Source organism: Nycticebus coucang, chromosome 4 (assembly GCF_027406575.1).
Source record: "Nycticebus coucang isolate mNycCou1 chromosome 4, mNycCou1.pri, whole genome shotgun sequence".
Lineage (NCBI taxonomy): Eukaryota > Metazoa > Chordata > Mammalia > Primates > Lorisidae > Nycticebus > Nycticebus coucang.
The window spans coordinates 41914220-41930095 of NC_069783.1; the positions used below are offsets into that span (position 1 = coordinate 41914220).

General features: G+C 37.9%; 1 protein-coding gene across 3 annotated transcripts in view; it reads right to left on the reverse strand.

The window, feature by feature from the left end:
- THADA (THADA armadillo repeat containing) overlaps positions 1-15876 on the reverse strand; it is a 372355-nt gene that overhangs the window by 322639 nt on the left and 33840 nt on the right. For 2 of the 3 annotated variants that reach the window (XM_053589885.1, XM_053589883.1), the window contains exons 16-20: positions 13721-13872; positions 10526-10733; positions 5732-5867; positions 3080-3216; positions 122-280 (exon numbers count right to left, since the gene is read on the reverse strand). In XM_053589885.1, the coding sequence (XP_053445860.1) occupies positions 122-280; positions 3080-3216; positions 5732-5867; positions 10526-10733; positions 13721-13872 (792 nt within the window). The remainder of the gene's footprint in view (positions 1-121; positions 281-3079; positions 3217-5731; positions 5868-10525; positions 10734-13720; positions 13873-15876) is intronic. The other variant, XM_053589884.1, reaches the window with a different exon arrangement.

Here is a 15876-nt window from a genome sequence, read left to right on the forward strand (position 1 = left end):
AAAACTTATTTTCTAGACATGTTCTGCCCAGATATATAACCTCTAATTTACTAGATAAGGCAGGCATTCTTTTCATGTTACTTAACACTGATTATAATATCAATTTTTATATAAATGTTACCTTTGATTTCTGCGGAAACATCAATTTTTGACACACCGAAATTCAAGGCCTCTGGATCAAAGCTATCACATTCTTTCAACATTTTAGCTTGGCTGAAGTAATCATTAGTATCACGTGGCTGAATCTCATTCAGAATCATGTGTAAACGGCTTGTTGATTCTAAGGGAAAGAAATGAGAGTACATGAAATACCAATTCCACATCACAGCCGTATTTATTTCCCTTGGGGTTATTTGCTCTCTAAAATTCTGTAATTTTCAATACTTAATCATCAGCTCTATTAAAGGGGACTCACAGGGCAGAAAATCACTTATAGAGGCCTTTATGATGCTTAAGTATACTTGTAATATATGGCAATCTTTAGACTAAAGATTGTAGAGATTGTAATATATAGTATAATTTTAGATTGTAAAATATATGGCAATCTTTAGACTAAAGATTGTAGAGATTGTAACATATGATATAATTTTAGATTTTAAAGACTGTATGTAATATATCTTTATTACATACAACGAAACTTTTTCAACAGGGGGCCAATTCACTGTCCCTCAGACCGTTGGAGGGCTGGACTATAGTTTAAAAAAAAACTATGAACAAATTCCTATGCATACTGCACATATCTTATTTTGAAATAAAAAACAAAACAGGAACAAATACAATTCGCACCGCTTCATGTGGCCCGCAGGCCGCAGTTTGAGGATGCCTGTAATATATGGTATATCTTTAGACCAAAGATATAATCCCCCCCAAAAAAAAAAAAAGTGAAACTGTCCACAGGATAAAGGCAGCCATGTCATTTATGCTGCTTTCCTTAGTGCTAAGAATCTCAAATATGATACTGAATCATGTCAAAAAAGTACAATACATTTCAATAAATTTTGTTTTTAAGAGTTTCTTTCTCTACCTATGAGATATTAAGGTTTAAAGATAAAATGGTAAAGAGACTCAAAAAACCTTCATCAATAACAGATATAACCTTTTATAGCACAGGAATATTTTAAAAATCCATATTTAGCTTCAGAATGCACTATGTAATATACTGCTTGCTTGCTGTTTTTAGAAATGGCATCCAGCCTGGACCCAAACTCTGGGCTCAAATGATCCTTCCACCTCGGCCTCCCCAGTAGCTGGGACAACAGGTGCATGCCATCACACCAAGCTCTTCTACTGCTTTCTAAGTATGATTTACAGCCCTAGTATTATAATAAACATCACTTTTATTCTGTAAGCACTTATTGGATTAGAGGATAAAGTGCCAAGAATGCAACACAGGCACTGAACTGCCAGTGCCCATAACAGAAACTGGCTCATGGCAGGGGTTTAGTAACACGGTTGGAAGGAATGAATGGATGGCTAGGTAATAAGGAGTTAGCCAGGCTCCCATTTTTAAAAATTAACAAGGAATAATCTGAAATCAATTAAAAAAATCAAAGAACAGGTATCTACTGCACACCTACTATTTATGGTTATATTTTAAGTACTATGAGAAATACAAAGATTCAAATTACTACCATGATTGCTTCCCTAAAATTTTGCCAAAGGCACTTTTCAGCAGCTTTGAAAAAAATAATGCTGACCCAAAAAGAACTATGCAAACACCAAGAAAAAAAGAGAAAAGATGAAAGAATAAAATTTTAGGAATACTATCTATTCATTTTATTGCTTTCAAGAGAGGCTATTTCAAAAAAAATTCAGAATATACAGCAGAGAACATGGAAAAGAAGCAAGAAACATGATGGCAACCAGAGGCAAAAAGAGATGCAGATTTAAGGAAAGTCTGTGAGCCAAAGACAAGTTTTGAGACCAACTGATATTTTAAAACTCCTTAATACCAAACACAACGTTAGCATGCTTTGGATCTACACACAATAGATGACAGAAATTGTAAAGATTTCTTGGCCCAGGTGCAGTGACTCACGCCTTGAGACCAGCCTGACCAAGAGCAAGACAGCGCCCTCCCTCCCCCATCTCTACTAAAAACAGAAAAAATTAGCCAGGCATGGTGGCATGCATCTGTAGCCTGCCTATTCAGGAGGCTAAGGCAGGAGAATCACATGAGCCCAGGAGTTGGAGGTTGCAGTGAGCTATGATGATGACACCACTCACTGCACTCCAGTCAGGGTAACAGAGCAAAACCTCTGTCTTAAAAAAAAAAAGAAAAGAAAGAAAGAAAAAATGATTTCTCATCCAGAATACACTAGTAATTGTATGATTCAAACATTAGCTAGAAGACTGCATATTCCTTACTCTCATTCACTATTTAAGTAGAAAAATTAAAGCATCAAAATTTGGTATTTAGACTAACATCAGTCTAAACAAATAATTCTGCTTTTTAATAAATAATTCTTAGTATCATGAACCATTGCCAATCTTCTAATTCAAGAAGATTGAATTACTTTTTACTATTTTTAGTAAAACACAAAACCTAACCTTTTCTGTATAAAACACACAATTCCATGTTACTTTTATTATTGGCTCAAGGTATTTAATTGTTTTCTAACAGTGTATGTTTATGACACACCCCATGTGTTTTTAATATAAGCTTCTTGTGTTCCAAAATGCACTTACAAACTTTATTTCAACACCAATTCTAAATTTATTTCATGATTTTCTGTGTTCAAAGGAACACTCCATGTTAATACAGGTTGAATATTCATTATCTGAAATGCTTGGGACCAGAAGTATTTGATTTAAGACAAACACTGGCTTTGGAATAGTCAAGCTGAATAGTATTATAAAACTCAATTTACCCTGCGGGAGGAAGTACCTGCTTTGGGGGTCTGGGGGGGACACTATTTAACAGATAGATTATGAAAAAGGCAGAAATGCCATAAATATCAGTAATAATTTCTTCATTTCTCCTCAATTCAGCTTTAATACCTACCAAAAAAATGACTGGGGGAAAAAGGAGAGAAAAATATAATAATCAAACCTCAGCACTCTACCCTTGTTTGCTGACCTGTATCAGTGTCCATTGGGATGAGGCCTTCAGGGGATGAGCTCTGAATGACTGGCGACACCACAGCAGAAAGTCTATAGCACATCAAAAGGAGCTTCTCGACCATAGGTCTCCACTCACTCACCAACTGCAGACTGCTGCAACAAGGATATTGGGGAAATTTATTGTAGCTTATAGTTAATTTTTCATACCTAACCTTCTCCCCACCACCTTCAAGTCTCCAATATCTATCACACCACTCTGTGCCCTTGTGTAGCCATAACTAGCTTCTACTTATCAGTGAGAACATGCATAATTTTCCTGTTCCTGGATTACTAAAGTTAGGATAATAGCTTTCCAGTTTCATCCAAACTGCTGCAAAAAGACTTCCATTTTTCTCATTGCTGAGTAGTACTCTATAGTATACATACAAAACACATTTTTTTTAGCCATTCATCAGCTAACGGGCACATAGGTTGATTCAAACTCCTTGAGATTATGATTTGTGCTGTGATAAATACACAAGTGCAGGTGTATTTTTGATGTAGTAATTTTTTTCCCTCTAGGTAGATACCCCATAGGGGGTTTGCAAGATCAAATGGTAGGTTTACTTTTACTCCTTTGAGAAATCACCATACTGATCTCCACAGAAGTTGTAGTGATTTGTATTCTGACCAACAGTGTTTAAGTGCTCCTTTTTTACTGCATCAACACCAACATCTACTGGTTCAGACTCTTTAATATGGCCATTCTAACTGGAGTAAGATGGTATCTCATTGTGGTTTAATTTATATTTCTCTGATTAGTGATGTTGAGCATTTTTCACATGCTTATTGGCCACTTATATATCTTCTTTTAAAAACACCTGTTTGTGCCATTTGCCCACTTTTTATTTTTATTTATTTATTTTTTGTGTGGTTTTTGGCCAGGGCTGGACTTGAACCCACCACCTCCGGCATATGGGACCACCCCCATTTGCCCACTTTTTTTTTTTTTTTAAGACGGTTTTGCTTTATTTTACTTTATTTTTGTGCAGTTTTTGGCCAGGGCTGGGTGTGAACCTGCCACCTCCCGCATATGGGGCCGGCGCCCTACTCCTTTGAGCCACAGGCATTGCCCTTGCCCACTTTTTAATGTGGTTGGTTTTTCTTCTTACTGAGTTCCTTGTAGAGTCTAGATATACTAGTCCTTTGTCAGATACATAGTTTACAATTATTTTCTGTCACTCTGTGGGTTGTCTATTTACTGTTATTTCTTTTGTTGTGACGAAGCTTTTTAGTTTAATCAAGTTCCATTTCTCTATTTTTGTTTTTATTGCATTTGCTTTGAAGGTGTTAGTCATAAATCCTCTGCCTAGGTCAATGTCTAAAAGAGCTAGATTTTCTTCTAGGATTTTTATGGTTTCACTTACACCTAAGTCTTTAATCCATCTTGAGAAGTAGGGATCCAGTTTTCATTCTTCTGCATGAGGCTATCATATTTCCCCAGCACCATTTGTAGAACCGTGTGTCCTTTTCCCAGTGTATGTTTTTGTCTGCTCTGTCGAACCGTTGGTTATAGGTATGTGGTTTTGTTTCTGGATTCTCTAATGGTCTACTTACATACCTACTTTTATGTGATATTTCGGTTACTACAGTCTTACAGTAAAATTTGGAGTCAGGTAATAGGATGCCTCCATTTTATTCTTTTTGCTTAGGATTGCTTTGGGTATTTGGGTCCTTTTTTGGTTCTGTATGAGTCTTAAAATTGTTTTTTCTAATTCTGTGAAAAATGATATTTTCACATTTTGATAGGAATTGCACCGAATCTGTAGATTGCTTTGGACAATATAGTCATTTTAACAATATTGATCCATGAGCATGGGATGTTTTTCTATTCATTTGTGTCATCTACAATTTTTCACCAGCGATTTGTGGTTCTCCCTAGAAAGATCTTTTATTTCTTTGGTTAAATTTATTCCTAGATTTTTGCAGCTATTATAAATGAGATATTGTTGATGTTGCTGTTGTTTTCAGACAAGAGTCTTGCTCTGTTGCCTGGGCTACAGTGCAGTGACAACTTAAGATTGCAATCTTAAGCAATCTTCCTGCCTCAGCCTCCCAAGTAGCTGAGACTGTAAGCACACACCACCACATCCAGTTGATTTTTTTTTTGAGAGACAAGGGGCTTAGTGCTCGCAGCACAGTGGTTATGGTGCCACATACACTGAGGCTGGGTTTGAACCAGGCCAGCTCAACAACAATGACAACTACCAACAAAAAATAGCCAGGCATTATGGTGGGCGCCTGTAGTCCGAGCTACTTGAGAGGCTGAGACAGAATCACTTAAGCCCAAGAATTTGAGGCTGCTGTGAGCTGTTGACGCCATGGCACTCTACCGAGGGTAACAAAAAGAAACTGTCTCAAAAAAAAAAAAAGAGAGAGAAAGACAAGGGTCTTGCCATGTAGCTCATCCTCCCACCTCAACCTCCCAAAGTGCTAGGTTTATAAGTATGAGCCATTGCACCTGGCCTAGTTTTGAGTTCTTGATTGAGTTTCAGCTTGACCACTGTTGATATAGAAGTAATCTAATGTCATAGGCTACATTCCTTTCCCAGGGCACAATCGAGTAAGAGGTTAAAGTTCCAAAATGAATATGTTTCTGAGACAAGAGATAGCTGTGGACATAACTTACTTTAGAGATAACTTCTGCAAAGCTCCTGCTATACAGTGGACTCGCCCATACATTGGAAATGATGCTGCTGCCTGAAGCAGAGAATTTTCAGCCTGAGATATTTCTTCTTCAAGATTTTCCGTCAAGCATTTGATAGCTAGAAAAAGTCAACAGAAAACCAAAATCATGCCAGTTTAGAAACATTCATCATTGTGCTTCTTCATAAACACAACTGTTCCATGAAAACACCCAACTCAAATGAACTTTATACTACAGATTCTGCATCAAAAAGAGATCTTTCAAGGTTGTTCAGCCTGTCACCCATTTCTAGTTGAGGCTTAACTATCTTTCTCTAACTGCCTGGATCCATTACAGCATTCACTCTGAATCATTCCTTTCTCTAGCTGACATATCAAACCCCAGGCCTATGGATAGTGGATAGTCTTTTTAAATAACAGCTTTATTGTGACATAATTCATACATTTAACGTGGTTTTTAATTTATTCAATGGTTTTTATTATAATCACAGGTATGTGCAACCATTACCAGTCGATTTTAGAACATTTTCATCTGCCCCACCAAAAAACTCTTTCCTATTACCAATCACTCCCTTTGCCATACCTGCACTCTTCCCCACCCATAGGCAACCACTACTCTATTTTCAGTCTCTATTGATTGCCAATTCTGGACGTATTATATAAATGAAATCATACAACACGTGTTCTCTAGGGACTGGCTTCTTTCACTTAGCATAAGATTTTCAAAGTTCATCCACACTGCAGCATATGTCAACATTTCATTACTCCTTAAGAATCAATTATAGTCTGCTAAACGGATATACCACAAATGATGTATCATTTTATTTATCCATTCATCTATGGATGCACATGTGTTTCCATTTGGGGGCTGTTACAAATGATGCTGCATAAACTTTCTTGGTCAAGTTTTTGTAAGGACTCACGTTTTCATTTCTCTTGGATATATACTTATTATGGACTGCATGTGTGTGCCCCCACCCCCACAATATTGGTATGTTGAAGCCCTTACCCTCAATGTGATGATATTTGGAGATAGAAACTTTAGAAGTTAAGTAAGTTTAGATGAGGTCATCAGGTTAGAACCCCATGGTGGGATTAGTGCCCTTTCTAAGAAAAGAGTCCAAGGTTTGCGTGTGCTCTCTGCTGTGAGAGCATCTATAAGAAAGTGGCTGTCTCAGAGCTAGGAAGAGGGCCTCTAACCAGACTGAATCTGCCAGCACCTTGATTTTAGAATTCCCAGTCTCCAGAACTATGAGAAGTAAGTATCTGTGTTTAAGCCACTCAGTCTATGGCATTTTGCTATAGCAGCCCAAGCTAACACAATGCCTAAGAGTAGAACCGCAGGATCATGCAGTAACTCTTATGTTTCACCTTCTGAGGAACTACCAGACTATTTTCCAAAGCACATATACCATTTTACGATCCCAGCAGCAATGAACATCAGTTCACATTTCCACATCCTCATGAACACTTATTAACTACTTTTTTTATTTACAGCCATCCTACTGGGTGTGAAGTGCTTCCTCTTTGTGATTTCTATTTGCATTTCCATAAAGGCTGATGATGTCAGGTGTCCTTTCATATGCTTATTGTTCACCTGTATATTTTCTCGGAAGAAATGTCTAGTCACATTCTTTGTCCATTTTTTAATTTGGTTATGTCCTTTCATTAGTGAGTTGTAAAAGTTCTTTATACATTCTAGATACAAGTCCCTTACCAGATATAGAACATGCAAATATCCCATTCAAATATCCCATTTTGCAGACTGACTTTTCACTTTCTTGATGACATCCTTTGATGTACAAAAGTTTTAAATTTTCATAAAGTCTGACTGATCTAATACCTTGTATTTGTTGTTGCTTATGCTTAGGAAGCCATAACTAAGAATTACTGCTTGACCCAAGATCATGAAGACTAATCCCATGTTTTCTTTTAAAAGTTTTAAAGTTTTAGCTCTTATATTTGAGTCTTTGATCTATTTTGAGCTAACTTTTGTAGATGGCATAAGATAGACAATCCAATTTCATTCTTTTGAATGAAGATATCCAGTTATCCCAGTAAAACAGTGGTCTCCTATTACCTCTCAGTAGAGGGATATATTTTAAATTTTAGATTTATGTATAAATAATAAATTATTAACATTCAAAACACATAAAAAACTCCTAAAAATCAATAAGAAAAAGATAAACAACCCTACAGAAAACCGAACAAAGAACATCAACAAGCATTTCATGAAAAGGAAAAAGTAAACGCATATGAGAAAAAATTACATAGATAATCAGAAAAATGCAAGATGAAATCACAATGAAATACCATTTTATATTCTTTAAATTTTTTAAATCTGTGGTGCAACACTACTTTCATAATTTGTTGGTGGGTGTGTAATCTGAAAACCGATTAGGCATCATCCCATGAAGTTGAACATAAACATACTTTATGACCACGTTATCCCACTTTTTTCTTTACCATAAACTCTTAGACACAGGCATTAGAAGATACATACATACAGGTGAGTATCCCTTATCTAAAATGCATGGAACCAGAAATATTTCAATTTCAGATTTTTTAGATTCTGGAATATTTGCATTATCTTTTCTTACCACTTGAACATCCCAAATGCGAAAATATAAAATCCAAATGCTCTAATGAGCATTTCCTCTGAGTATCATGTTGGCACTCAAAAGTTTCAGATTTCGGAGTATTTTGGATTTTAGATGTTCTCTATATAAGAGTGTTTACATTAAAAAGTCCATCAACAGGTGAATGAATTAATAAATTGTGGTAAATCTGTATAGCACAAACAGTAAGTACTACTAACATAAAATTCAAAATCATGTAAAACTACATAATATAGTAGACCTCGCTACATTGACCATCTCCTTAAGTTGACCTAATTTTCATAGACTGGACGTGCACTACATGTATATATCAGTACATTAGCCCTAGTTCCTTATGCTGACCACCTCCATATGTTGACCAGTTTGTTACAGTCCCTTGGATGATCAACTTACAGAGGTACTACTGTATATTGTTTAATGGTATATACACAGGTGATAAAACTATAAAGAAAAACCAAATGACAGATTAATATAAAATACAGTGAGAGTATGTGTAGGATAAAAGAGGGGCATCAAAGATATGAGTGATTTTGTGCTACTTAAGATGAGTGTTATGGCTCGGCACCTGTGGTGGTGGTTAGAGCACCGGCCACATACCCTAGGGCTGGCAAGTTCAAACCTGGCCGGGACCTGCTAAACAACAACTGCAACAACAACAAAAAAAAAAATTGCCGGGCATTGTGGCAGGCACCTGTAGTCCCAGCTACAAGTGACTTGGGAGGCTGAGGCAAGAGAATCGCTTAAGCCCAAGAGTTTGAGGTTGGTGTGCGCAGTAACACTAGAGCACTCTACCGAGGGCAACATAGTGAAATTCTGTCTCAAAAACAAAGAAAAAAAAAATATGAGTGTTATCACATAGCTTGTGAACTAAACTTGTTAAGTTTTATATTACTACTATTTAAGCCTTATATATTTAAATATTCTTTGTATGTTTGAAATATTTCCTAAAGTTCTAAAATGCCTTAAATCGAAAGCCTTTTGTGATACATGCACTCCCCAGTTCACCTCAGTTATGATCCTTTCTCTTCCTATCATCTTAATAGCCTCTCCTTTTGAATCTATCCCTGAGGTAATTCCAGTAGGTAAGTGTCATCCTCCATACTGTCACCCCGCTATCCCCAGATCTATGGATGCATTCCCACCAGAACTACTCATAGCCTTCTACTATACTCCCATTACTGGTTCTTGTTCATGGTTTCTTCTACCATCAATGGAAAGAATCATTTTCAACTCTCTTTGTATGTGTGGCCTCTCTTTTATCCTATAAAAATCCTTATCTGTCCTTGTTTCCAGTGTAATTCTGAAATGAAGATTTACTAGCACAAAATTAAGTACCTGAGTACCCAAGAATTATCTATTGAACTGATCTAGGACAGACACAGTGGCTCAAGCCTGTAATCTTAGCACTCTGGAAGCCAAGGCAGGTGGATTGCTTGAACTCACAAGTTCAAGACCAGCCTGAGCAAGAGTGAGACCCCATTTCTAAAACAGCCAGGCACTGTGGCAGGTGCCTATAGTCCCAGCTACTCGGGAGGCTGAGACAAGTGAATTGCTTGAGCCCAGGAGTTTGAGATTGCTGTGAGCTGTGACACCGAGATTGCTGTGAGCTGTGACACCGTGGCACTCAACCCAGGGCAACAAAGTGAAACTCTGTCTCAAAAAAAAGGAAAAGGAAACTAACTAGATCTAAACCATCTGAGATCCTAGGTTTTGTAACTGGCTATATGGGAAGAATAAAAGGCAGGGGTGTGATAGTCAATTAAAACAAACATCCCAACAGACAAAGAAACTCTGTTCTATATAGAAAGAAGGAAGAAAACCTATCTATCTATAGATACAGTAAAATTTCTATAGAAAACATAAGTATACATTTGGTAGAAAATGAGATTGTTCTCTTTTTAAAAGAGCTTTATTAAGTACATTTGTATTTCTACTTAATTAAACATGAATCCTCTATTTAGAAGTAAGTTTTATAGTTGAGTAAATTATTCATTTTCATAAAAAGAACTCATGGGTGCTCTTACATGCTGTTAAATTCTTAAATTTAAAAACCACAAAGTAAATGTTTAACCATTATATAGTCTAGCCAAATGAATAGTGAGAGAGTAAGATAATGGTTTTGATAAATAAAAGCAAAAGGTCATTTACTCAATACAAACCAATTAATGTGTTCCTCTCCACCACAGCAGACTTATCTCCATTACCACATGCAACTTGCTGCTTTACGTGAGCAGACAGGGATGACGGCAAAGCATTCTGCCAGATTAAAAAGTTCAGCAGGTAGGAAGCTGTTACACAGTCATATGGTTTGGTGCTTGTGCTAAGCGCCAGTGCTGCCTGGAATAAGCCTTGCAGTTTTTCTGAATCCTAGAATAAAACACAGACTCAGTCACTGAATAATTAATTTAAAGAAATAATAAATGTATTGCAGGATTTGGGGGGGTTTTGAATTTTTTTTGTGGCTTCTGTTTTGTTTTTTTTTGAGACATGGTCTCGCTGTAGCATCATCGTACTACATTGAGGTCACTGCAACCTCAAACTCCAGGGCTCAAGTGATCCTCTTGTCTTAGCCTCTCAAGTAGCTGGAACTACAAGATGCATCACCATGCCCAGATTATTTTTATACTTTTCATAGAGATGAGGGATCACTATGTTGCTCAGACTTTTTTCAAACTCCGGCCTCAAGCAAGCCTCCTGCCCTGGCCTCTCAAAGGGCTAAGCCACTGCCCCAGCCTATAATAAATAATTTAAAACACAGTCTGCCATATAACTATAACTCAATATGAACATTAACCTCCTTTCAATTTGAATATAGGTTAGTTTTTATTGTGTTAATTAACGATTATTAATCAGTACAAAGATAAAGGCCTTGAAAATAATTTCAAATGGGAAATTCAACATTGATAAATCTTTAAAGTGCCTTTTTTCCAGCAAAAGTGTACTTTTTCCTACAGAAATTTTATGTTGACAACAAACGGCCCATCTTTATTTTCTGTACAGATCAGAGTTCTCTGGTCTCTCAGGCTAACATTTCACCTGGGCATCATACTCCTACCTTTCCTCCCCACTGTCCCCTTCCATATAGCTAGGTCACTGGAGGAAAATACAAATCCATTAGGAGGCTGATCCTGATAAAAATTCACATGTATATATGTGGAAAACAAAGTAATAAGATCAGCCTCAGAAATTCTACATCAGAACTCCCACACCTATAGCTCATATAAACATCCACTCACATAGCCTGTCCTAAAGGAGACAGTTCACTGTAATAGTCAAGAAAATACACTAAGCTGACAACAGAAGACGTACATGAATCCTACTGCCAACTTAACAGCTGATCAGATGCACATTCACTACCCTAGACATTGGGGTTTGTTTGCTCGATAATATTCTCATTTTGGCTCGGTGCCTATAGCTCAAGTGGCTAAGGCACCAGCTACATGTACCAGAGCTGGCAGGTTCAAATCCAGCCTGGGCCTGCCAAATAACAATCACAACTATAACCAAAAAATAGCCAGGCATTGTGGCGGGCTCCTGTAGTCCCAGCTACTTGGGAGGCTGAGGTAAGAGAATTGCTTAAGCCCAGGAGTTGGAGGTTGCTGTGAGCTATGACGCCACAACACTCTACCAGGGTGACAGCTTGAGGCTCTGTCTCAAAAAAAAAGAATAGTAATAATATTCTCATTCTACTAAGATTATTCCATACCTTTCTAATAGAAGAAAACATTATAAATTTAATTTTGAAGCTGACTATATGTCTACTAATATGTAATGATGTTTTATGATTCTGAAATAGTAGATATCAAATATACTGACAGAAATATCAGTTTATTTCAATTTAAATTCTTGGCCATTTGATATGTTTCATTTTCTGTCACCTAAACAATTTTAAAGTAGTGATCAAAACTCCAAATCTACAAATATTAGAAAGTGGCTCAGTCGGTAAGGTGCCGGCCCCATATACCGAGGGTGGCGGGTTCAAACCCGGCCCCGGCTGAACTGCAAACCAAAAAATAGCTGGGCGTTGGGGCGGGCACCTGTAGTCCCAGTTACTCAGGAGGCTGAGGCAAGAGAATCGCTTCAGCCCAGGAGTTGGAGGTTGCTGTGAGCTGTGTGATGCCATGGCACTCTACCAAGGGCGATAAAGTAAGACTCTGTCTCTACCAAAAAAAAAAAAAGAACCAATTAAGCATTTAAGCCATTTTTTTAATTGCAGTAAGTCCCTGAAACTTTAGTAAGTATTAGTAAGAAACACCACAGCTATATGGGACGAATGATAAGTTGGGGGAAGGTAGATAAAGGAAGAGAAAGTCTCCTCTGTAAAAACTTTATATGGTATAAAAATTAGCAGCCTGGGTACCAAAGAACCTTCTGTTTACCAAGCAGAAAGGCCAGAGGCACACGTGGATGACAGAGAGCAACTCCCAATGTGGGCCAGAGTCAGAAGAGGTGCTTTGAGATCTACAAAGCCATCTAGAAGCCGAAGAAACAGACACTGCTCTCTAGTATATGCTCCCATAGAATCCCACCACACCTACAAGATGTCATGCCCTAAATAGAGCCTAACAGCCAGACCCCAGACCATGGCTCAGCTGCAGCAGCTACCCTTGGCCTTTACAGAGCTCCAGCAGAAAGCCAAAGCTGAGCTTCAGAGCCAGTACTCTGCTGGTGACTCAACAACCCCAGAAGAAGCCTCAAGAGCCAAACTGAGAGCCTGGGGTCAGAGTTCCCCTATAGACGCACCCCCATGCTGTGCCTTCACTCCCAAGCCCATCTTTGATTCCAACCCCAAGCTGGGAAGAGCAATGTGTCAAGAAGAAAGTGGGGGCTTGGTGATGGGGTAGAGACTGTTGTCAACCTCAAGTACTCTGAGTTTCAGTCTCAGTTTAGCTATTGGTGGTTGGAAAACCAGAAACATGTTCTCTACCTCATTTACACTCTGCTTCCGATTCTACAAAGCAGAGAGATTATCGCAAAAAACACAAATTACTGTAAGTGATATGCTTTGATCAAATATTACATGCCCAAGGGAACTGGGGAGACCACAATTAACTGAAATCTACCAATAATCTTGTAAACAACAAAACTTACAGCCTCCTACTCCTCCCTTTTTATCACACCAATTTTAAAAAAAAAGCAAAGCTCACTGATTTCAGCCTTTTTTTCTTTTATTTTCTCCTTTCCCACCAACCCAAAATAGTAAATAGGTATTAATGATAACTGAAATAGTCCAAAAACATAAGAAGGCAAACACAAAGATCCCGGATAATTCTCAGATTACTTTATCTATTATTAAAATAGAAAGTTTTCAAGCCCACACTACATTTATATTTACAGAGGAAAAATCCAAATACCTGAAATTGTACAGCTGTTTTTGGTAACTTCATTAGAAGATCAAATGCTAAAATTTTCACTTCTTCAAAAGTGCTGGTAAAACATTCCATTAGTGTTTGGAAACGACCAACATCAATATCATGACTCAGCTGATACACTGTATAAACACTACCTAAAAAATTTTAAAGAAATTTTTTTAAGTAAAAAGGAAAAGGCTATCAATCTTCTAAAGTTATAGAATTTACAGAAAATTAGTACCAAAAAAAAAAAATCACTTAATACTTTAACCACAACAGTAGAAAAGAATAATTTTTGCATTAATCTATTTCTTGAAATGATAAAGTATTACACTCCAAGTAAAAATAAACTTTTAAAAATCTTTAAAACCATTTTACTCTCTTTTTCAAATTATATAAAAGATTACTGAGTTATTTTTAAACATAAACAAATCTCAACACAATGTTACTGTAGAAAGGAAAGAAACATAAATAAGCAAAAATAAATTTAGGGACATGTCTTTTTAAAAATCTTCATAAAGGGCAGCGCCTGTGGCTCAGTGAGTAGGGCGCCGGCCCCATATACCGAAGGCGGCAGGTTCAAACCCGGCCCCGGCCAAACTGCAACCAAAAAAAAAACTGCCGGGCATTGTGGCGGGCGCCTATAGTTCCACCTACTCGGGAGGCCGAGGCAAGAGAATCGCTTAAGCCCAGGAGTTGGAGGTTGCTGTGAGCTGTGTGAGGCCACAGCACTCTACCGAGGGCCATAAAGTGAGACTGTCTCTACAAAAAAAAAAAAAATAATAATAATAATAAAAATCTTCATAAAGATTTGATTCTTGATTTACAATCCAAAGTTTGATAATATTTTAAAATCAAGTGACATAGAATTATCAGTATGATGACATATCCTAAGAGACTTACTGGGTCTCAAAGATAAAAGGATTCTTTTGGTTATTCAGGGGAAAAGCTCGAGTCATCTGCAAAATGAAAAGAATTTGACCGGCTTCACTGTTCCCCACTGCAATATTCAATGCTAAAAGATAATGGAGCAATGATTCCAAAATTCTCAGGAAAGGAAGATGTGTAGAAGTCTGTATACCAAACTTCAAGTATAAGAGTAATAGAAACATTTTCAATACACAAGAAATTAAGAACTACTTATCTCCAAAAACTCTGCTTAGAGAAAGAGGAATTCTAGCTCGGCGCCTATACACAGTGGTTAGGGCGCTGGCCACGTACACCAAAGGGTTCAAACCGGCCCCAGGCCACCTAACAACAATGACAACTGCAACAAAAGAATAGCCAGGCATTAATAGCCAGGCCTTATGGTGGGCACCTGTAATCCCAGCTACTTGAGAGGCTGAGGCAAGAGAATCACTTAAGCCCAAGAGTTGGAGGTTGCTGTAAGTTGTGACACCACCGCACTCTACCTAGGGCAATACAGTGAGACTCTGTCTCAAAAAGAAAGAAAGAAAGGCGCCGGCCCCATACGCTGGAGGTGGCAGGTTCAAACTCAGCCCCAGCCAAAAACTGCAAAAGAAAAAAAAGAAAGAGGAATTTCAGCCAACCAGGAAATGAACAGAGAAATTATCACAACAGAATGATGGTAGTGGGGTATAACGGCTCAAATCCACATTCGTAGCACTTTGGGAGGGCAAGACAAGATGGATTTTAAGAGTTTGAGATCAGCCTTGCCAACAAAGTGAGACCCTGCCTCTACAAAAAAACAAAAAAATTTGGGGCAGCACCTGTGGCTCAGTGAGTAGGGTGCCAGCCCCATAAACCGAGGGTGGAGGGTTCAAACCTGGCCCCAGCCAAACTGCAACAAAAAATAGTCAGGCGTTGTGATGGACACCTGTAGTCCCAGCTACTCAGGAGGCTGAGGCAGGAGAATCGCTTAAGCCCAAGAGCTGGAGGTTGCTGTGAGCTGTGACGCCACAGCACTCTGCCAGGGTGCCAAAGTGAAACTCTGTCTCTAAAAAAAAAAAAAAAGAAAGAAAAATTAGCTGGGTGTGGTGGTGCATGCCTATAGTCCCAGCAAATTGGAAAGTTGAAGCAGGAGGATTCCTTGAACCCAGGAGTTTGAGTTTTCAGTTAGCAATGATGCCATCATTGCACTCTAGATTCTGTCTCAAAAATAAATAAATAAATGACAACACTTAACTCTAGGATTAAAA